Below are 24,592 nucleotides of genomic sequence, written 5' to 3'. Positions count from 1 at the left end.
GGCCTGGCCCGGGGCCGCGTGGGGCTCGGGCTAGGGCGCGCGGTACAGCAGGTAGGCGGTGAGCGCGGGCGGCAGCGCCAGGCGGGACGCCGCCGCGCGCAGCCGCGGCCGCCCCACGCGCTGCCGGATCACGCGTCTGCACAGCTCCATCAGCGGTAAGGGTTCGGCTGGAACAAGGCAAACATGTATTGTATGTATACTGTGTTTTGTAGTCATTAAAATTCTTGTTTTGATAAAAAAGAAATAACTTGAACTGAGTACTATATTCGCCTAACGAAAGCCATGTTGGTGATCATCATATTAGCCAACCAGCGCCTACTGCTATTACTGCTAAGGCCTTTCCAAACGTTTATTACTAGTAAATACTTACGATCGAGCCCCCCGATGTATTTCATGGTGATCTCGGCATGGCCCCAGACGGCGGACACGATAGGGTGCAGCGTCTTCCCGCGCAGGCCCCTGGCCGCCACTCCCAGATACCGTCCGTCCGCGCAGAAGGCCAGCGTGCCCTCGTCCATGTCCAGCACCACCAGCAGCCGGTCGGGGACTAGGAACTGCTCGTCGGGCCGCAGTAACGCCGGGTACGTCGTGCCGCTGCCGCCTGTGCCTTTCGCGTTGTGGTATACCTGGAACATGGTAAAGGTTACATTAGTTATGGATTTTACACGGTTTAACAATTTGTGTCATTAATACGTTTACAATTGACTATGCCTACTAGGTAAATTTAAATTTTTAACTTTTGATATTGGTTAACTTAGCTACGATTCATATAGGTAAGCATTCTCTAAAAGACAACCAAAAGCTGGTACAAAAAAACAAGAACGGACTCAACATACGGGCTGAGACCCAAAGAAAACCCAAAATTGTTAAAACATCCATAATAAACTTTTTAGTTTAACATACCTTATTTCTGCCCAAATCCCAGCCCCAGCTCTGGTCAGTAGCGCCGACTAGGCTCTGATAACCCACAGAATGTAAGGGTGCGTGCGCGGTAGCCACTCCGACGACCGCGTGTGTTCCTCTTTGTCTCGCCGGCCACACAACTTCCCAACAGTGGAGTCCGCGAGAGTAGCCCACCCGGCCTCTGATACAGTCTGTACTCTGAGCTACTGGGTGCCGGTGGAACGTTAATGCATCTTCTTCCTTTACGAATATGTTTAGTGATCTGAAATTTTATAGAAGTAGGTTATATTATGCTGGTCCGACGTTATGAATAGATTGACATTGTTTTAGTAATTATTCTCAATATGGTTTCAAAAATGCCAGTCAAGGCGAACATCAGATTACCATTTTTGAGCAGTAGACGACTATCACAATACTGTTTTATAGCTTGCTCCTAAACCAGTTCTGATTGTTTTTGTCTAAAGTTCTCAAGGTTTGGTTGGTGTTCGGCTTTACCTGTCGTCTGGGTTCCAAGCGTGCTTGAGCTGCAGCTCGGGATGCGCGGGCGGCGCGTCTAGCAGCGCGTCCAGACGCGCGGGCCGCGGCGGCTCGGGCGCCAGCTCGCGCGCAACTACCGCCTGGGTGAGCAGATACGTACACGTTAAAGTCAGGAGAAAAATGTAGTTAAAATAAGGAATATGTGGAAGTTTTCTGATTTAATTGAAGGCGCTAAGGAGGAGACGGAACAAACAAAAAGGGTGGTTCAGTTTAGTAGTTAGATAAGCAGATGTAAATGTATTCCGGCCTTTCATGAACATTAGAAGATTTGATAGAAGTGATACCTTGAAGGGCGCCGTGCACTCGCGCGACACCGACTTGACTCCGCCGGACAGCTTTTGCCCCATGTTCATGCCCCTACAGCGAGTGCGGGCGCGCTTGGGCAGCGCCTTGAGGCCGCCGCGCCGCGCCTCCTCCGCGCCGCCGCCGCCCCCGCCCCTCACTGAGCGCACCCCGCTCTTGTACCTGCAACAATACATTTCATATTAAGACTAGAAACATCACAACAGAAACAAAAATGTTCATTTACCAAGGTAGGATAATTTTTAAATCTTTGATACGAAATTAAATGGTCTCTTGCAGGGAAAATCTATTTTATGTAATCTGTTTATCTTAACAAACAATGCTAATTTATTGCATCGAACAAATGACCAAAAACCAATCACAGTTCCTAGGATTACCAGATGAATGCCGAATTTTGTTAATCACATTATATGCTTTGTGTTTCCGATAAAGATTTTCTAAGCAACCCTCCCCTGGTACTAATCGACAGGAGCACGGAACAATTTAGTTTACTTTCCTTTGCTCAACATTGGTAGATGTTACGTCAAATCCTAGAACCGTATTTTATGCTGGTTGCAATCACTTCCTGAAGGACGTGTGCGTTAGTGGTAGATCGTCATAACATGGGTGTTTTGTCAAAGTTCGAAAGAACCGGTTTCCAAGTGACCGGTGAGCGGTGGTGTCGTCACAGCAGATGCCGGGGCGTCAGCGGAGTACCCGCGCATCTTATGTAACGCGCCGGCCGTCTAACCGTGAAAGTCACCGCTCAAAAGCCAAGGTTAACACGGCCATGGAACCTCGTTCCTACACATGCGAATGTTCTATGATCGCTTCTTGTTAATAGATTTATTTTAATTGCTGTTTATTTTTTTTCCTCAGTCGTGATGTCATGTAATGGTTTCGTTATTATTTAATTACAAATATGGCAGTGAAGTTTGTCGGATTTCAAATGACTTCCAAATATCAGCTTCGTCGCACAAGCACAGGCAATTGAGTGTGATGATGTCACTGGAAGACACTCATAGTTTTGCTACATCGAGAAGGCATACATTTAGAAAAAAAATGAAAATAAATTACAAATTATTAAGTAGCTTCCACATAGCACGGGCAATTTTTGATTACTGCAGGTGGAAACTGGTCAAACTGGTGACATGATTGGGCTAATGGCTCGCATGCGTATCAGATTGGTATACAGTCTATGTAGGATGAGAAGGGACACCTAGAAGGTACGCAAGCTACAAGGCCGTCTGCCTTTCCGTCGCCTAGAGCGGCCTCATGACAAAAGCGGGAAGTGAAAGGCAGTGAATGCGTCCCCTCACGTCGCGCCGCCTCTTGACTTCGAAGCAACACCGTTGTTTGGCAGAGCACTTTTAAATATTGCGTAGTTATACGAATTCATTATATGCCTAAATATTTATTAAGTTATACTTTGGTAAATTATTTTTAAAAATATATATGTACACACACCTAAAGCTAGCGGAGGCGTTTATACCTAGGAGGCACACTGTACCATTGAAAATGTTTGACAAACAACATTTTGGCCAAAGTCAGGCTTACTATTATTGCCTAGAACTGCTTTTATCTCCACAGGATATTAGATTATACATTGATTTTCGAATGCAACAGTGGAGTTTCTGAAATTTAACATTGTTAAGTAAATGAAATACAGTGTGAGATCACACATAAATTAAGATATCACAACACTAAAGGAATTTATTTATAGACAGTACGACACGTGCGTATGATATCTCTTCAACAAATTTAATAATTAATTCATTGTATTGTGAGGGCCTCAGTTAATATTTGACCGACACTGGAAGATAATCTGGCGAACTCACGTGGCGGTCGATAAACAAACAGAGAGGACACGTGACCATTCGATCTCTGACGTCTTCCACCACGTGCACCAATAAGCTAACGATCGTTCGGCAACACCTATTTTACAACCCTAAAATAGACCAAGAACTAGTGTGAATAATGTCCAACAATCAATTCAAATTAATTATGAATAAGTATTCCATTCTTCCTTAAAGTAAGTTTGGTGTATCATCCAGGAAAATCACATCAACAGTTTACAACAAATGCGCGTGTCATGTTTATAAGGAATTATTACTATTTTATTCCGAGTATTCAGCACACGGACATTCACACGGACGATTTGTTAAAGTCATGTGCTGCTTAAATAGCTGTGATATCACTTTGTAAGTTTGCAATAGGAACGCCGCGGTAGACATCGTGGGAAACGTCAGTTTGCTGTGCCGAGTGTTTTGCCAGGACTTTCTGCGTAAATGGTTACTGGCTGACTTGACTTTTGAAAACTCTGAATAAACGTCGTCGGGTGTGGTCACATGCAATATAACCGTTCACGCTCGGTGAGAGGTGAATGGAACATTGGAAGAGAACGTTGCTAGGCCGACAACATTAGCGTGTGCCAACGCGCGCGAACAATGAACTAGTCGAATGACGTACGTCTGTGTCACTATTGTAAATATTAAATCCCGTGCTTGTTACTCTCAACAGAAACATTCACGAGCGTCACCGCCTCGCACTCGATTGCATCCATAGATCGACTACTGCATGATCGTATTTGGGATATAAAAGCAAAAATAAGTATTTTACCCCCATGAAATATAAATATTCAAGCACTAGATTTACCGAGGATAACACGATGATGCGAAGTTTGGAAGGATTCACCGAACAGAAATCATTGTACCGGAAAGTAATTAAATGGAGTTATGTAACTAAATTTGCACTTACCTACATACATACCTACTGATATTATTGGATATTTATTTTTTGTCGAAGGTTTATGTATACAGTTGAAATGGAGGTGTGTCTAACTAAAATTTAGCAGCATAGGTATAGCGTTAATGTAATGATTATATGACCACAAATAATGTTTACGAGATTTTAAGATCTTTGCTTTAAGTGTGTCAATATTTTTGCGCCTGATAAACTACAAATTCACACATAGCAGTCGATAAACCTAGACTAGGTTAAATAAAACCTTGATTGCCGACATTTTAATTTGTAATACAAACAAAAGTGTCATCTACATGCGAAATTGAAACGTTGGTCCGAAACTGAATTGAATACTGAACCAACGGGGATGAGGGGATTAATTGTTAATTGAATCACAGCATGTACATTTATTATTTAACCGAATTTAAAACGATACCCTGCCAGACATTGCTTAATTGGAGAAGTGAAGAGGATATCGTAAATAACACAAATGTATTCGTACCTATGTACATTAAAAAAGTAACTTTATTGTAACTTTCGATTAAAGCTATACACTTTGTCCGAATATACGAGTTTGTTTCCTCCAGCCTCAACTGCATGAACACACTTTAACATTTCTCGTGACAGTTGTAGAAAGCGTCGACTTCGATTCAGGGGTCATCTTACGAAAGAGTCACCGAGCGATGTCGTGCCATCTGGAGGTAGGTATGCGTTTAATTTTTATCGTGGCCTTTACTTATTATCATTTTATTTTCAACGGTAATTATTCTGCGAAGGAACAACTTTCTCAGATGTTGCGGCTCTTCAACTGCTTTTTAAATCGGCAAATGATGTCAGTTACAAAATTATCTTCGTCCTTTCGTGTCTCTATGACACGAGCTTGCTCTCAGAGCCTACTTCTGAATACCGTAGAATGCTAAGCCATTAGACACTACGGTTTATATTTCGTAAGCTTCGAAGTCATGATATTCATTAAGTTAGCATTAATTAATGAATATATTTTACTATGCGTTTCAGCTGAACTTTCCATTTTTGTTGTCATACTTCGAGTTCATCTTCGTCAATAGGTTTTCTAAGCAAAATTAAATAAATTAGAATAAAAGTCAGTGCGTAAAATTTCGGCTCTTGCTGAAAACCACTTTAACCTTAGTTGATATTTTTTCATCGCTTGGTTAACTTAATCTTAAGGTTTTCATTTTGCGACGATGAACTATCTCTGGTTTAAATAACAATTAAATAATCGCTAGGGCGTGTCGGTGCAACCTTGTACCGGTTGCTGCGTTGCAACAGGGCCTTGTGTCAAGGAAAAACCTACTTAGCGTTTTCCCTGGCCCCGAATGCTGAGTTTTTTTTTGATAATTCCAAAGAAGTGTCAAGTGTTGGGAAATGCCGACTGTTGAGTAAAAGTGATATTGTGACTGCCTTTGTTACAATACGATGTGTTTGTTATGTATGTTCCGAGTGTATGCTGCCGAGTCGCGGTGCATTAGTCGACAAGCAGTATGATATAAGAGATGTTAAATAACTAGTGGTGGGTGATGATTACATAACGAGTGTCGGTGAGGCGACGCGGCGCGTGCATGCTGCGGTGCACTGCGCCGCTCCTCATGTCAAGGATGCCTTGACTCCGTCTTATTATAATGAAGCTTTTGTGCCATGGTCACACATATCACAAAAGATAATGATGTCAAATAATTTTATGTTTGTAAAACTTTGATTGTGTCCTTCACATTGTGGTTGGTACATTTGAATGAAAACTGTTTGCCGAGAGAAAGTTCATCAAACTTTTGAAAAAAAGATCGAGGCTACCAATTTCCTCATTCAGAATTCAAACTGCGTAAAAGTATTATGACGTTCTGTATGATATAGTTAGTCACATAAATGACAAACAGGTAAAACTATGAATATGTACTCATAATTGGTTAACATAGTACACATGGAAAATCCAGTTTTAAAAACGTTACGAAGCTATTTTAAAATTCTACGAACAACAGATAGGTATACTGTAAATAAATATTACGAGTTCAATACTGACATTAATTATTATCAGTGATTTTAGAAATCTGCGTATGTTGTAGTTGTGATTGAAGCTGATTTTGTTTGTTCGTTAAGTGGGAGTGCGTTTTGTCGGGTCGAGCGCATGCAGCAGTCGAGGGCCTTGACTGCAATGCCCGCGCGCCGTAGCGTGTCAAGGGAGCGCTGCTTTCGCTGCCACACCTGCACCCGACCTATACAGTCATGATGGAGAAAAAACCTAATAAGGTAATTAAAATAAACATACTAACTTTGCAAGTTTTGGTGGCAAAGTCGGGGTAAAGAGGTCGGAAATAATAACGATGGGTTACTATAGTATTCCCACAAAACAACAAATGAGGAAGCTTGTACGGATGTCTGAAGGAGAATCTGGGTCATTGAATATTAGCTCAGTATTAGTACACAATGGCTTATAACAATATGGTGAAGGCAAGAACAATTTAAACAAGGCCTTCGTCGCGCAGTTGTGTAGGCCCAACGTGTCATGCGAATTACCTATGCGAATGCATCGTTGCTAGGCGAACGCAGTGTGATTACGTAAAAATACGCCGATGTAACCAGAACTGCTACTATGTCATGCTGGTGTACGAATAGAGCTTAAACGAATAGCAACACTCAATTACGCTAAATCACAGCGCGAGAAGATTCCAATTTTCAGTTCAATCGTGCAAACTAAACAGGCCTGCTGTAAATAAATCTAAAACCCAAATTGGAGGCGAGACCCGGAGTATAAAGAAGTATCGTGCGAAGACAAAGCCGAGCAATCTTCTAAGTGGTCTGGAAGGCCGGCGCGCGAACAAAGCCACCCTACACCCCACTGGCACCGCCCTCCACAGATAAGCACACCCTCCGCTTTTAAATGCCTTTAGCGTCGCTGAATGAGTACGCGTCTAAGAAGCCCAATGACAAACTTAGGATATCTTCATCAGAAGACATATCTTACAAGAAATGTATAAGGAAATATTGAGAAGGCACGATTGCAACTACTGATGTTATTTTTTATTTTTCTGTTGACTAATTAATAAAAGTTTAGACAACATAATAAGTCTTATTGCTCGAGTAAAACAGCACTCATTTAACCCGGAGATTAAAGTTAGATGCAGAATATTAAATATGCCAAACTACCGATAAACGAACCCATTAACATAAAAATTGGGACGAAAGACAATGTTGGTAGACGCAAGTTTTTGTCCTAGATTTTTATTTAGACATAATTTCCAAAGTCTTGCGTATTTCCCTCTCGCTGAAAGTTAAAAAACGTTTTCGGCTCGCACATAAAACTGGCAGGAAAGCTTTTCGAGTGGTGTGCGCAAATAAGCGTCGCTCTTTGAGTTAGAGGCACATTATACTCGTGCCTCAGGAATGTTACAAGACTCGTCTGTCTGAGCCAACGCCGGCCGCAATTTTCGGTTGAGGGATTATTTAAAAAGGATTTTTTGCTGGCATTTATCATGTTAACCCAATTTTACACTTCATATGGCTTTACATTTTATTTTATTTTGCACTACTTCCTTCTTCCCAAATGATTAAAATTTGAAGTTAACGCTTATAATAAATGTGCATACAAAACAACAAAAGTATGCAACATTACACACAAGGCTAGTTCTAGCCTACCGATCTTAAGTTAGTATGATTAGCAATAAGTAATTCATTTTTACCTTCTACGAATCAAAGTTTCAGTATTTCTAGGTGGGTAAGGGTTGGCTGCATAAATTATTCATGCCTGAACTTATCGTCAGCCTACGCTGCTACCCCTTTAGGCAAGGTACTTTTCAGGTCACGATCTTTAAGGTCTACATATTTTCATGGAAGTTTCAACATAAAACTTAAACGCAGTGCTAGTAGGTTGTACGTTATTAACAAAATAGGATTGTGCTGCAAAAAACAAGACACAATTATTTAATAGTTTAGCTGTTGCTGGCTAGAAGGAACACGTGAAGTTCTTACTAAAATATGGTTGTGGCAGGAAGCAGCTCTATTTGCTAAGCAAATCGCGTCAACGAAGCGTGACCCAGGTTGATGACGAGGATTCAGTCGCTTCCGTGAACACTAATGCCATCCAATCTTTCATTGTCTTTTAAAATGACTTACAATAAAAGCATACTTTACTAGAGTTTATTTAATTAAATATACTAATGTACATTTGCGACAAAATTCAAATGAAATGGTAACACAAGTAAAGTAAAGATAGCAAGCAAGCAAGCAGCGGGCAGCGTGGAACAAAAAACAGATTGTTTCATTTTGTTTTTCTGTGGAAGGATCAACATTGCCGTCTCGGCTTGCTGGAAACCGGTATGAGGCGCGGTGGTGGCCGGATCAAACGCCTCGCGGGTATCGACCATAACTTCAATGTCAATCCTGGTACTTTTCTACTTCAAAGATACTGATAATTTACTCTTTTCAGAAAAGCATTTGCAAAGTTATAGCTCGCTTTAGGTAAATATTAGTAACGTTCCTTTGTAGGGCCTTTTAGAAAATAAGAGAATTTGGGTTATAGCAGGTAGAGAAAGTTTAAAAAAAGCACATGTTCCTCAATATGAAGGTCTAATAATAGTAAGCTTTGTTGAATGAATAACGGATTCAATCCGTCAACATAAAGAGTTCCTGGTGTAGTGAATAGAATTTGTGTACCGAATCGAATGACAATCACTTGTCCATGCAAAATGGATAAACCGGGAGCGTGCAAACGAAAAAAGCTTAGGGATATACAGTATGCGCTAAAACGCTATAAATAATAGAGAGCACAAAAGGCAATGGATAAATTGTGTGGCGTGCGTATGTGTTGCATGGGGCTGCGAGTGGGGTCAACGACACGCACCCCGGCTCGCAGTGGGGCACACAGGACGTGAGTCACTGCTGGGGTTACCAGCTGCTGCGGCAAAAACTACCCTCGGCATCCACACGAGTGTACGCTAAGCTTTATTATGTACTAATTAAACCACGTCATTTGGTTGGCACGCTTACTGTTCCTTCATTTATATAATGGCAAACATTAAATAATGTGAGCTTAGTAAAAAAATAATTAATTTAATGGTTTCTTTGAACTTAACCCCGTATTTTATAGGAGCTTGTCTGATATAGATTACAATGCAACAGTTGAGGAACGTTTGGTACCGTTAAATACGACGATTTATGTTCTATGAGCACGCATGCATCTTGTATGTTTCCAATCACATGCAACTTTAAGCTAGAGTTCGAAATTCGAGTTTGTCGCCGGTTTGTTTCGCGACTACGCACGACGATATACGTAATATTGATTGTGATGTTGGGAGTGAAAGCGGCAACATATGCCGGCCTCATTCGCTTTATGAAGTGTGGATCTCGACGCCATATGGTACAGGCAGCTGATTCAACTCATTGGACAAAGATTTAAATATAAATGTAGGTGAAAGGTTTTCTGATATCTTTTCACCGCAAATTTAATGATTTAGACTATAATATGGATTATTCTACTACACCAGATGAGTTAAAAGCATATGGCATGTGTAAAGTATATTCTTATTAGCTATAAATATAATGCTCTATAGATTTGTATTTACGAGGAAAAATATAAGGTAAATAAGTGTTCTTTGTCAATGGAGCGCAGCTCATACAAAGGGCGAGGAACTAGACAACCGTCCTTCACCTAGGGTTCGCTGGCCATCGATCCTGTGTCTGCTCTGGTCTGCACAAACGAGTATTTATAAATACCTATCTACTACAATGGAAGTCGCTTTTGCTCAGAACATTAACAGAAGCAGTAAAACTGAAGCCTTTTGACGTATATTTTTGGATTAACATAAGGACAATGCACTTAAGCCTTTACTTAGTTACGTTGTTTGCTTACAATACATTGTATGCTGCCGATTTATTATAAAGCGTGTCAGTTGCGTGACTCACGTCGTTAACTACCAAACTTTGAAGGCGGAAACTCGCTTAGCAAATGACGTAATAACTATTGTAGTTATTCATTATAACAAGATCGTCGTGAGAACAATTGCTACAAGGAGAAGGCGAGCATTAAGCGGGCTCGAGTGGCTCGACATTGCTATTAGTGTTCCCATGATAAAGAATAGTAGTTAGGTGAAGGCACCAAGCTGCGAGGCGTCAATAACCTCGTCGGTACGGATCGTGGAGGTTGCAATAAATACGACATCGGCGGCGCTGGCCTGGTCAAGAGCCTTTCAAGGCCGGGAGGCGAGGCGGGGAGTGCGCCCGCGCCCCACATCTGCGCCTGGGCCGAGCCACTCTTGCCCTACCGCTTGCATTCCACCAGAAATGAGGCACTCTCGCAACCGGCACACTAATGTAATGGTACTGTATAACTTTTGTGCAATCTGTCGAAATAGGGCACTGAAGGTTTCACTTAATTACACTATATTTTTGACAAATTTCACAGAATCTTAGGCGAAATTAAGTCGATACAGTTGCAATCAAATCCATCAACTTTCATAGGTTTAAGATTGCAGAAGTTAATCGTGAGCACTAAGTTCCAAGACATGCATGTTCTAGGGTCACTGATTTTATAACTTAGCTGTCAAGGTCAGAACACAACACTAATGACTTTGTACTTGAAACCGACGTTACATGGATTTATTGCAAAAATGGTAATCGTAAAAGCTTTAGCGGCACCAAGTATACTACTTAACAATGAGTCCGCATTTAAAAACAGCACTGATGCAAAGCCATGTGGTTGTTAAACATTCTTACAGGATCATAGAAACACCTCAGGTGAAACACAAACACTTAAACCATCGGATTCAACAGGTAAAACGCGTTGAAAAGAGACGGACACACGTCACTCGGAGGATTCAACTTCAACAAAGGATCAGAGAATCGTTCGTGACGGAAAGCGTCGTACGGCGATACGAACTCACCGCAGCTCGAGGAAACGCGCCGCCCTTGTTCTCCTGTCACAGGACATGACGTATATCAATGGATCCACTTCTAAAACCACTTCACAAACGAGATGTAAAAACCATAATTGCGAACAACACGCGTGCGTCCGCGCACCACAAACACTACCAGCGCCGGCGAGAGAACGCGCGCACTGAACCACGTTCGGCGTAGCTCAAGCTACCTGCCGTTTCCGCGGCGCGGTGAAGCGGAGGTGCGCATCGCGGCGCACGCGCAGGTATACGTGCCGCGGTCGGGGGGCAGCCACTCTCCTAAGCCTCAGGCCCCGCCAGGGCTCATTCCCCGTCAAAACAATCCCGTCGCCGCCCCCGCCCTCCCGTGCCATAAAGGTATCCGATACAATGTAGTCATAGCGACGTCATTGTCGTCACACATTATATCAAAAAGACTAGGGCTGACAAGTATCTGTAGTTCTTTGTGTATGTTAGTGCATTGAAAAGATTCTTAAAACTATACTAAATGAGCTAATTATACATAACATTAGTTTGTTCAAAATTACGTTAGCTATACGTATTATTTTTAAACCAAGGTTAATATGAAGTCGATATCAAAATTAATAACAGTCAGGCGAGGAACTGTAAATGTGAATGTTTTAACCAAACGTGCCTTTAAGTAAAGGCATGTGTATGCGTTTGTCCTAATTAACACGTGAATATTGTTTCTTCAAATACGAGTCATTTCGGAAGACTTGGCCAACTTTCTCCGACACTCGTGCTACCATAATTAACAGGACAATTTGTACACAAGTTGATCCTAATGATCTTTGTTCGGCTTGCCATGCATTCCAAAAATACATAATTTAATTATTTCCATTGATAGGGATGGTTTCATAGTAATATTAATTACGTGTTAAATTAGGTATAAATCACCGATAACCATGTGTCGTAAGGCTAAGAACGGCTGGAATTTTAAACAGTCGAGAATATGCAAATCGCTGTTCTCTTAGTCTGGACAAAAGAACTGTTCCCAACTCGCATTAGTGCCAGCAAAGAAGTGCTGGATCCCATTAGCGACATTTTAATAATGGCCTTTTAAAAAGCGGTCAAAAAGCGATCATGAATAATGAAAGTTGAAAAAAGAAAGAAAAATGTATCCTAGAGTACGACACGAGGCGTTGACAGGAGTTACCCTTCCATATTTTGGTACAGAAGAGCACACCTGCGATTGAGCTGTGACGTCACAAAGTTCCTTCACCTGTCTGTCGATCGACTATTCATTTCGTCCCCCGATTACAAGCATTGCAAGGACAATAAAGTAGTCTTGGACTAGGGACAAGATCACTTTGATAAAGTATAGATTTTATTTGAAATGTTAAATTACATAAAACATGGACATCTACAAGATATTTATTCAGTGCCCTAACTATTTTTACTCTATGCGTTACTTATATAAAATAACCGGCTTCCTAGCATATGCCATGTATATTTATCAAACTAAACTATGGTACGTAGTATTTATTACATGCTCTTCAAGACATTGGTTGAGTGTCATGTCAAGTAAAAATGTTTTATTGATCTGAAATCAAATTGAGCGTTGTTGATAGAGAACCCTATCAAAGTTACATCACAATTTGACATTGTTTAAGGCACATAAAATATATTTTTTTAAACAATCAAGAATAGTTAAATTACCATTTTGATTGAATCCTTCAACGTATAACTTGGACTATTCTTTAATCAAAACAGTATCAGTTTTCTATAAATCCATCATGGCAGTTCACTCAGGGCAATAAATTGAACAGAAAACTAATCCGGATGCGATGGAAACGATTCCAAATAACCCTTTTAAGCGTCGAATTTCGATTTTATCGTGTTTCAATCAGAGTTTGTGATATCCAGTATGTATGAATGAATGTAGACGTATGTTATATAGATAGGGGTCGGACTTTTATTCTCTTTTATGAATATTTTTGTGATGTGTGCGCTGTATATAAGTTTCATTGATTAGCTGGCTTGGCTTTCAATGTTTTTATTTGATTCTCAGCTCAATTCAGTTTTTGATTCTTTTATCTACTACTCCTACTGTTATAGACCTTACTGAGCAAGGGCATCACCCTTGCTCAGTTATTCGACTATACGATCGTTATTCAGAACACCAACAATGGGTTGCGCTTCAAATATGTTACTAGTGTTTAAAGAAAATATGTTAAGAGCAGCAATGGTTTTATGCAATTAAAGGATTCATCAAGATACATTATTAATTAGTTCTTTGCACATAAATGAAGCAATAGTATATAATGTTACATTGTAAGTTACATCAAACAATAAATGAAAACTTTAATATTTTGATTCTAATATTTTTAATATGTCGTGAATTAGGTGGGATTCTTTTTTTTTGGTTTTATAGACTTTTAATGACAACACTTAATTAAAATGTTGATGCTAGAGTTTGTGATGTTTTATATTTCTATGAGGAATTGTAACAAGAACACCTCAGCAATTTAAAGGAAATAACAAAATAATCTAATAAAACGATGTATAACGATAACATCCCTTAGTAATTAATTATTCTGGAAATATAAATAGGATATAATGTTCGTATAGCATCAAGAATTTCCGAGTGCTTCTCGGCTGCTTGGGTTGTTTCCGTGGCTCGCCTACAAAACGGGACGGGATGTGAATTCCCACCGGAATCCTGAAACGACCCTCTTGTTTTTTCATCACTACCGAAATATCATTGTTGCCTTGCTCCCCGTTGTTCTCGGTGTAATTTAGTTTATTGTACACCAGTCAGAAACTGAGAGGCGGCGCGTAGACAACGAATTCGCATTTAAAAAGATGAGGGAATTTCTAAGGAATACTTTGTTATCTTGATGTTATTATTAACCTACTTTATTTTAGTAAATCAAGATTGTACTGAAATTAAATTCTGATGGTCCCGTTTGCCTGAAGCCAGGAGGAAACGAGGAGACAAAATTATTGTTCGTAAACTAACATTAATATAATGTGTGAAAAAATGACCTAGTAATTTATTTTAAGTAAAAACAATGCCGTCGCGTCGAACCACTAGCGCGGATTGGCCAACCAGCTCTACTCAAAACGAGTATAATAAAGTCCGAATCGATAGCCATCGTGGCTTCGATATTTATGGTTACCGAAAATACACTGAATGCGACCAACACACTAAAGTAATTGTTATGGTTATTATTTACGACGGCACTATAACTACCAACTTTAGAAGCTGTTATAGCAGGCTCGGTAAGTGTTCTTGGGCTTCTATACTCTTAGAAGGCAAATAACTCCGTGCGTCAACATTCAGCAATCGATTTAGTTGTTTGTGATATGCTACTGCCAACAGCTTAGAAATTCTTCTAGGATCGTTTGTTTTTAGCACCATTGTTAGATACATAAAGGTTTATAGAATGCAGTGTGTACATACACAGCAGGTTGGGTAGGCAGTAATAAAAAAGCTAAATGCACGCGAAGCCGCCATTAGGAAATGGGCGCCGCCGCAACGAACAGACGATAACGATTTCACTAGGCGGCCATAGTGAATGGAGAAAATTGCGCTTTTCAGCGAAATGAAAGCCCGCTACCGTTGCAGAATTCCTGCTAGATAAAAAAGATATTATAAATTTTCGGTTCCGCTTCTCTTTCATATTTATATGCATCCACAACTCGCAATAAATCCCTAACGTGCAGCCGAAATTTAATTTTTATTGTTTATGGTTTTGCAGATTTACCTAGTAAAGAGACTTTATTGCTGTTCCTTCAGTTTACGGCTTTTGCAGAGGTTAATACTTCGTCAGACAGCTAATATTTCGTCGGCTGCCACGCAAGTTTCAGTTTCAGTGATACTTGCGTGATAATATTGAGAAATTCCAGGTAAATTATAGTATCATAGAACCTAATTATTAGATAGGCTTCATATGCAGGCATATTCGAAACAGTAGCAGATGCCAAGATGCGGTTACAGCTGTTACCGGTTGTACCCACCAGGTGTAAATGACTTGATTATACCACAGCTAGATATATGTTGCTTGTCGGTTAGACCTATTTACAATCAAAGTACATTTCCGACCTAGCTTCTATGGAAGATTTACATAAATTCATGCATCCTCGTTTGGCAGCATATTCTTACACGACATTTAATACAATGTTCTTCAGTACAAAGCTTTCGTTCCTGCCTAAAATAAAGGTCAGTTGCCGGCACCGGACGGTAGCAAGTAATTTAGTTTTCTCCCGGCCTGTCGGTAGCTTGTAAAAGCTGTATGTTCTGAATCTTTTTAACCCGTGCACTGAAATCCTTATATTTATTCCAAAAGTACCGTCTTTGTTTTTGAAAATGGGAAGTGACACTTTCAAGCTAAAGCTAGAGTTTTAAGTATAAAAGTTAGTGAAAGTAATAGAAAAGAACTTCTAGTTTTTGTTTTGACCCTAGATGACAAAATAAGCTTTGCATAAAATATGCTCTCTTTATAACTCTTTTAATACTCATATCACTATCAAAAGATGACTATTATTGGCTTCAAATATGAGGTAATTAAGTGGGACGTAATAAGAATAAGATTGTCAAACTAAGCAAAATCATATCTATTTGAAACTTTGATATTTATACTTCAGCCCATTATTTATACCTTCAGTGTTTAATCATTATTTCGAATCTAGGCTAGAGCTATTTCTAACGAAGCTTGTACATTAGCACTAATGGCCATGTATCCATTAATGAAATATTTCTCTTTGTGGTCGACAAGATAATGTAGTTTCGCTATTAGCTTGTGGTTTTACAAGTTAAATGTAAATGCGTGTCAGTTATTTACTTTGGTAGCAAAGTTTTTGTTAGGCGGAGACGAACAAACAGTCGATCGGCGGAAGTGGGGCAACAGCATTGTGCCTCGAACACTACAACTAGGAAGAGGAAGAGATGTGTCTTACGCAATAAAGGTCGTCGCGAATAAGCAGAAAAAATACTTTGTTGACAAATTTCGCACGACTGCGTCCTCAGCTAACTATGCAAACGTTAAAATATGTATAAATAAACCTTCTAAAGCAGCTATCTCACGCACAGTATCGATATTATCAGCAAGCATTATGTTTTTGTTTTAATGCATGTATTTTATGTGTTAGAGTTGATTAATATTTCCAACTTGTATCTATCTAATAGGTACCTGTTTTTATTTACATTCACGTTGAAATAAGAATCGGTGGGAAAATTGCAAAAGATTTATTTAGAATCAAGGTTAATTCAAATGTGTTCATTTTAAGTCACTGAATGAAGTTTATTGCTTTTAAATCAAGAGTATCGATAGCGAATAATTTGAATGCGCTGTTTAAATAGAATTTGAGGAGCATTACTTTATCTGAATACTGAAATGCAAACAACTATACAAGGGCGTTATTTAATTGTTTGTTACCGTTTGTATAACTGTTGACAATTGGACGCTGTTCCCGCTGAGGTTCGAAACGAATTTGAAAGCTGTCGATAGAGGATTTGCCAAAAGCCGAGCTCCCTAACGAAGCCACGCTTGTTTGAGCACGGAACGTGTACCCCGGTGCGAATCTAGATTTTATCAACATTCAAAGCTTTTTAAATCCTCTTTTAAGTAACAACAACGTCTGTCTGCACGTTACAAAAGGAAAGAGAAACAAAAAGTTCTAAATAACTACAGATATAACCTAACAAAGTTCGAGTTATATGGCAGAAATGTGTCATTTACTTTGCGTATGATTATGTGGAATAGTCACATTTACGTTTCTGATTTAACATTCAGATTCGATAAGAGGGGTATAAGTTTGCATGAAACGATAACTTACGAGGAGTCTGCTCTGATGGAGGATAGTTAGGAGTTTCGTTGAGTATGGATACCGTAAGCGACACCGAACGAAGCCCCGTAAAATTAACTATGCATATTTAGGCTAGCTTGACGTAAATCCTACGTCATTATGATGTCGGGAACTTGGGATTCTCTACGTAAACACTATGTACTGTACTAACGCCATGCATAATTTATTATATGTCAGTTACGTGGTATTGTTGCCTTGATACCGGGATCGAATATCTGCTAAGCATATCACCTTGATATTGCGTAAATGTAAAGTATAAATAAAAGATTATCTTGACAATTAAAGTTGAGAAAGGAATAAAACGATATAAATATCCACAAGAATACGTCTCTTAAGAGGTGTCAGATATATCAACAATAATAAGGAAAATAACTGATACCGCAGGCTAGATGAGTCCGGTATTGTTAGGTAAAGGTAGAAAAATACGTGTGTGACATAACGCTGGCTATCCTTACACAAATTGTGATTTGTACTCGCGAATAAAATACCAGCAAACATTTCTCTTTGTTTGCTAGAGAACGTCGCTTTGGGAAAACAGAGCAGTCGAATAATACACGTAGGTGGTGCAAAATCTCTGAGCGCACCCCCTATATTTGTTTCTTGTCACGGTGGCGTACGTGGCCTCATTACTGGATACATTGTACCTATGCATCGCCTGATATCCACGCAGTATACACGGTTATAGGCGACGTTTTAATATGCAAGAAACCTTGTTCGTTGAGGCTACAAGGTGAGGCAGAACGCAGCATCTTCAAAAGATAAAAATCATGTCTTATTTAAATGAATAATACAACCACGTTGGAATGTTCAAGTTGTTTCAATGCCACATCACTTCGAGTGTAAATTAATTATTGAAGTACGGTGTCTTCGGTGTTTCTTATAAACCTCTTTTAGTTTCGAAATAACTTTGTTTCGTCTATTTAGAAGGAAAAATATTTCGATTTTCCTTTTTCAGATCAGCCGTCAGCTCTGAATAAGCTGTGACACAAATATTTGCTTAATTCGCATAGAACGGTTAGTGCAGTGGTGCCGCTCAATAACCATGTACTCTTACCTCCATACTCGATAATACCAAGGCTTTCCACTTTCCGTAAGCAACGTTTAGGTCGCGACACGGCATTCGTATTGAAACGCAAATTTTGGCCCTCGTTAATGTTTACGTTGAATGCTAGTGTGTTCATTGTGTTTTAAAAGGACTGTTTAAATTTGAAAGCTGTACAGTGTACATTAAGGTTAATTTGACGAAGCTTGTTCATTGACAACTTTCAAAACGAGTCCAAAACTGGAATTTTCATTGCCAAAATATTAACAAATATAGGCGAAGTTTAATAGTACGTAAGTGTAGAGCTATTCTAAGAATGCTCGATAAAATTAGAAGTTTAAACGTCAGAGCGGCCAATCGAGGGGTCACATGCGACGTATAACATCCGCGCTGATAACGGATAAGCGAAGTAAGCAGCTCTTGCGTACGTACGTCTTGCCGATGCCGTCTGTTAATAGTAGTATTTACAGCATCATCGATATCGCGACCGTAAACTGTTACTTCTTATAAAATGGTTGTATTTGGTACTAGTCGCATATGAATTCAAGGTAAATCAAAACGTTATAAGCTTTTTATTCAAGGAATTTTAAGTGAGGCATTCATAAGTATAGGATTACTCTTTGGAATAAAGGACGTAAAGCATGACTATTATTGATAGTGTTTACTGGTATATGATACCCCCATTTATTCATTAAATTGTTTAACGTTACCAAGTTGGAGTGCGGTTGACATTATACATAACCACCATCTCAATGTCACTAAAACCAATTCAACGCATGCAAAGCCGCAGGCGAGCCGCAAGTATATAATGTAATATAATAACGTTGAAATAAATGTAAAACTTTTAACATCACGTGAATTCGTTCAAGGCTCATAACAAGAATTATAACGTTTGAATAAATCTTACAAGGAATAATTTAATACGTAATAAGTTTTAATGAAGCCTCTAAACTCGGTCGGGAGAAGTAAGATACGCCAGAAGTGGATATAAAAGTTAGAAGGGTCCAGCAATTGATACGGGATTGGTATATTTGAAGAGATTGTTGAACCTAATAATATCGGCCCTTTCAAAAAGTGGTAGTGGGTGCTTGCTATCCTCGGCCTAGCTATTTATATTTGTAAAACTCTCACTATTTTCGTTACGAAAATGTTCTATCTATTAATAAACAAATCTAAAGGGAACTTCCTCTATCATAACTTATTTGATGTAAACACAAGTACATATTATAGGTTCTACTTACGTACAAATACGGCCACGAAGCAATGCAATACATATAAGGCCTAATTGTTTTTTAAACAGTACACAACGTCAACATACTCCGTTAGAAACAAGGCAACACTGAATGGTGAATATCGATCCCATTATCGGCACCACTGGAAGATATCACAACAGAAAGTGATTTATAACGGTATTTAAAGATATGCACATAATGTTTGTGTGTGTATATAAACACAAAATGTTGTAAATACACGTGCTCGGTGCAACGCGCCGAAACCAACTGGGACGGGTGACGATCTATTATACCGGTGCGCGTGCACAGGCTCTCGGTCCATTTCCCCCACGCAACTCACTCCGTTAGATGTTTGCCGTATCGATAGTGTAGAATGCTATTACTTCACGTACACCATATATAACGCTGTGTTCGGAAAATAATACGGAACACATTAATCACGTAGAGATAGATGTTATCTTGGTAAGTATTTAATTAAAAACTATATCGGACGTTTTCAACACCTTTTTTAAAGTTTTATGTAAAAAAATCTACGACTATTATTTAGGAGGCAAACCTTAAAAAAAAAAACTAGCTTTGAATGGAAGAACGGAGGCAGGTCGTATTTTACCTGAATTAGGCACGACGTATAAAGCAATTACGAAAACACGAACGTGAGGGTATAGGTAATAGGTAGTTAAGTAATGCTTGTACATAGATAACAATTACGAGCGAGGCAGTATAATATTTCGGACGAAACCTACTAGGGTAATGATGACTCTGAGTGCCTAACATTATAAGAAAAGTCCCAATTTGCTAGAAGTAGCGCAGAAACGACGTTTACAAATGGGTTTATATGATGTATGTCAGTGTATAGGAAAGCGCAGATGTGGTTTAGATTCGCCGTTATGCGTTCAAGTTTTTCCATGCATTCGTGATATCGGTTACGTAGCGTTAGTACGAAGGCCGTTATTCACCGGTGTCGGGACAGGTGTCGCACTTATTGTCACGTTCTTTGACGTTGCAGTACAATCTCTCAGTTTTTCAAAATACTTTCTTTCTTTAATACAAGACATTTGAAAAACAAATAGCTGTTCCACTTTTCTCCTATGTAAATTTGTTAAATTAGGCAACTTATTTATACATTCATTCATCATCGAATGTATGAGGCCTTTAAATTAAATTACTAAGGAAACCTTGGCGTCTTCGGTTTTGAATAACAGAATCTGTAAGTTAGTGTCACAATCAGTATGACAGACAAACTTGGAGCGGACGAAATATGTTGAAATTTTGACATTATCGGAATGTTTATTCCGTCACAAGGAATTTTAACTTCGATATGAAAACCACTTAAGGGGTAGCTTGTCTGGTTCATAATCCTAGGAAGGAATGTCTGTTACTTACAAAACGGTACATCTTATTCGCATATCAGCTTCTTAAGCTTACATCCAAATTACCTGTAACAAAGTTAAGGATATTTACTATGGGGATTACGAAACTTCGGTCAGTTATTACACGTGTTAGATACGAATTATAAACATAATATTATGCACTAGTTGGAATTTATTCATGCAAACATCAATTATGTTATTGTTTATAGATGTAATAGAATAACTTAGAACAATCGAAGAAACATTTAATAACAAGCCTTTTTATGCTAGAAAACAACGAGTTAACATTGTAATGAGATTTGATCGAGTGTAAACAATGCGATCCAAATAGTTGACTTCAGACCAGGTTAATAAAACTGGTTTATTTTTATTAGCTTTTTAAAACTGTTATTCCTATGAGCTACGCCTGGGAAGTAAACATTATTAGAGAAGACTTGCGCTCCCGAAGCAGACACGTTTTACGTTCAGTATCAGATCAATGTTGAGCATGTGACGACGGCAATAGCGTCGCTATGAATAGTGAAGTATGACATCCCTTGGTTTTCGCCTATCATGAGTATAAGGAGACAAAATTCTTATCGTCATTTCTCTCAATATAGCATCACATTTTCCAACGCTTAAACCTTAAGTGGTAATTGAAATACTAGACATTAAAATGAATTGTGTGAAAATGTTGTCTTTGTTATCCTGGACCATAAAGACTTCACAGCCTTCATACGTTAAAACAGAAATAACATGGCAATAATTGCATAATGCTAAAACCAAAACTTGTTTTACTAAAGAGGTCAAGTTCTAGAACCACTTTGCCTTGTAATTAACGATACAGTTGCTTATTTCTTGTAAATTTATAATTTTATGGTAATACAAGCATGGTTGAAACGTCAAACCTCACAGATTTAATAAAGTTTGCCATACAAATAAACGTAAGCCTCCTAAGATATTACAATAATGGTCAAGCAAACAACACAATTGCGAAATGTTTACTAAAGACGAATAGTGAATTACGATTCGAGTGCCAAACCCGCGGCTTCGGCCTTGTGAATGACTAACGAGTAGATGAGGCGGTAAGGTAATAGTCGGTAACGTTTGCCGCCGGCGAATGGAGCAAGGTTAGCAGTCAAGTGTACGTTTGAGGGTCACTGGAAATATTACGTATGATCGAACGTCCACGGCTGTCTTCGGCACTTCATGGTTGGCCATTAACATCAGGCTAGCACGATGATGCGTCGCCCATTAATACGGCATGATACGCATCTACCCATACGCATACGATGTCTTGTTGCGGTTTGCACACGCTACAACCCCTGCATATAACATGTCCACTTTATTACGAGCGATAGTATAATGAACGTAGTAATTTCCGTGGCGTAATAATTTACTTTGATGAATTATACGTTTACCTCCGATGTATTTTTACTTTGTATTATAAATGGGATCAAATTAATGGACGATCGACAAGCACGCCTCTGGTGCTATTGGAAACGCCCCAATTTTCATTTAAAATATAATTTGATAGGTTAAAATTCAACCTATTTTTCCAACTTATCAGTTTTTTAGTATAATTGCTTCAGTAAATAAGAAATAGGTAGATACGTTCACTACATTTGCAGTAAAAGTATTTCTTATTTTAAATATCAAGAAAATTTTAGTCGAAATCAAATTATATTCTACTAAGGGAATATTAATCAGAAAAGGGATCGTTGTAGCATATCTCGTTCCCCAAAAGCCGTACTAGCCGTTTATCCGACCTTAGAGGGTGCCGTCGCGTCGACAAAGATATTCGGCAATTCGATATCTTCAGTCCCAGCGGGTTAGGCAAGGTTTTGATCTTGGTTTTAGGTTAAAGATTGTTTAATCGTCGGCTTTAATCAACGTAGCTTCGCTCTTAATGATATTAAAATTAAAGACCTTCTCAATTAAACAGTGTCTTAAGATGTTAAAAATATTTTTTACAGCTTTTATGATAAATTTATACTTTACCAGCAGACGTATGTTTCTCTTTTATATTAACGAACGTCGTGAATTTCTTGTAAGTCTTGTCTTTTTAGTCTGTAGTGTTTTGTATACTTGCGGTTAGGGTGAAGATACAACGGGACTATTTATCACGTGGGAGGATGTCAGATAAGCGACCCCGCCTGGGAGCGGGGGGAGACCGCCAACGATCCACACAGCTGATCGCGTCTATTACACGCCGCAAACTATGTTGAGTCGTGCGTACAATCGGCACGACTCACGCTTATTTTGTTGGAATGGTTCAGGTGTTGATTAGAATTCAATACGGCAATTACTCCTGGATCTGGCCACTGAACTGAAGATATTGCAAGGAATATAGGCGACTGTATTGCGCTAGACATACAGATTGGTTATGTATAGGAAGTAGATGGTCGATGACATTCTGGTGGGTCCTAAGTGCTGAGTGGAGTGTCGTAGCATGCCGACGAAACGCTTCACCGACCGTCTGTGTACACTTGGGCAGACGCTGCGCGCGCACACCGATCAATACGCCTCGGCTGCGACGAGTTCGCACCACGCGGGCTCTTCTCTAAATTCGTGTGCTTATTTTTTGCTATGCAGCCAAATGGTTTTAATGGAAATTTAACAGCAGCAACGAAAACAATTTTATGCTGACCGGCCTGTACCGCAGAAAGTTTACATTAGTAGTTGGCTAACTTATTTACATCGAAAGTTGGCTTGTAGTTTGTTGACGAGTAGGACCTCGTTGCAGTATGACTTAGTAAACATGTGTATTAAAAACACGGCATTACGTTTACTTTAGGTGCAGTATAGCTCACTAGAAAGATTGGTTGCACTATAGTGAAGGAAATCGATACATATCTACTTAGCTACTAGCTACGTGGATCCAGACATTGTAAGTAACTTATGGGCAATTTGCTTCAGCCTCAGTTCTAAGTAGTTAGGACTTTCACGATGCATTATTTCTGGCGTTTATCTCTAACCTTCTTAAGTCATTTCTAAGAAACTTTCAAACACAAATTTGTTAAATCATATGCAAAAAATATAATGTTTTCAATATCAAGAACTGGATTTCATCTAGAGAAGTTATTCAGATATTGTTTTACTCAAAGTTTTTGAAATTATTGTTAACGTTATCAAGTTGTATAATCGTACTTTTGACCAGATATCTTAGTCGTTAAGCATCTTTATTGCCTTTTTATTTTTCTTTTATATTGCAGAGTCTACAGAAACGTGATGTTCAATACGATTAACTATTTAGTTGACGGGCCTAAGACAAAGAGTCGGAGTTTACAATGTGAATCTTAGAACGGAGAGCAGCGCACTATGCGACTGAGGAAGTGACAATAGCGACTCGTACGTCACAATGACGGGCTGGGTGGGCGGTACACGGGTTGATTGAACTCCATTGTCAATCTCCAGGTACCAGCGAATGCCTTCACCTTCGCACACCATGCGTCCCTCAATGAAATGCAAACTTCTATAGAGGGGACCAACAATGCACATTCGGCGACTGAATGGCGTCTAAAAACTACCGGAGAATGCAAATTTTTGAAAGCATCGTTTCCTGCACGATAATTTAAGAGAGTTCTTAAAACTTCCTAGCAGTTTTTGAAAGTTTCGGAGAGTGTTTGGAAGGGTTTACTCATGCGGAACATGAGATGTCTCCATTTCACAATGCAGTAAGTATGTGCATAAGATGAGGAGTAAAGCACGTAAGGCGCGCAAAATATGAATATTTTAGTGAGTTAAAACAGTATCCAAGTTGGAGAGCACCGGGTGTCGTGTGTTGCCGGT

At 39.3% G+C, this 24,592-nt stretch overlaps 1 protein-coding gene across 5 annotated transcripts in view; it reads right to left on the bottom strand.

Annotated features, from left to right (window-relative positions):
* Nucleotides 1-24,592, bottom strand: part of LOC113505631 (protein gustavus) — a 40,230-nt gene continuing 15,638 nt past the window's right edge. For 2 of the 5 annotated variants that reach the window (XM_026888428.1, XM_026888429.1), the window contains exons 3-7: nucleotides 1,725-1,905; nucleotides 1,399-1,520; nucleotides 904-1,165; nucleotides 371-626; nucleotides 31-167 (exon numbers count right to left, since the gene is read on the bottom strand). In XM_026888428.1, the coding sequence (XP_026744229.1) occupies nucleotides 31-167; nucleotides 371-626; nucleotides 904-1,165; nucleotides 1,399-1,520; nucleotides 1,725-1,905 (958 nt within the window). Of the gene's footprint in view, nucleotides 168-370; nucleotides 627-903; nucleotides 1,166-1,398; nucleotides 1,521-1,724; nucleotides 1,906-11,354; nucleotides 11,828-19,460; nucleotides 20,888-24,592 lie in introns of those variants that run through there. The other 3 variants (XM_026888432.1, XM_026888430.1, XM_026888431.1) reach the window with 3 other exon arrangements.

Source organism: Trichoplusia ni, chromosome 26 (genome assembly GCF_003590095.1).
Source record: "Trichoplusia ni isolate ovarian cell line Hi5 chromosome 26, tn1, whole genome shotgun sequence".
NCBI classification, from domain to species: Eukaryota; Metazoa; Arthropoda; class Insecta; order Lepidoptera; family Noctuidae; genus Trichoplusia; species Trichoplusia ni.
Note: the sequence above shows the minus strand (reverse complement) of the source record. Positions and strands in the feature narration are given on the sequence as shown.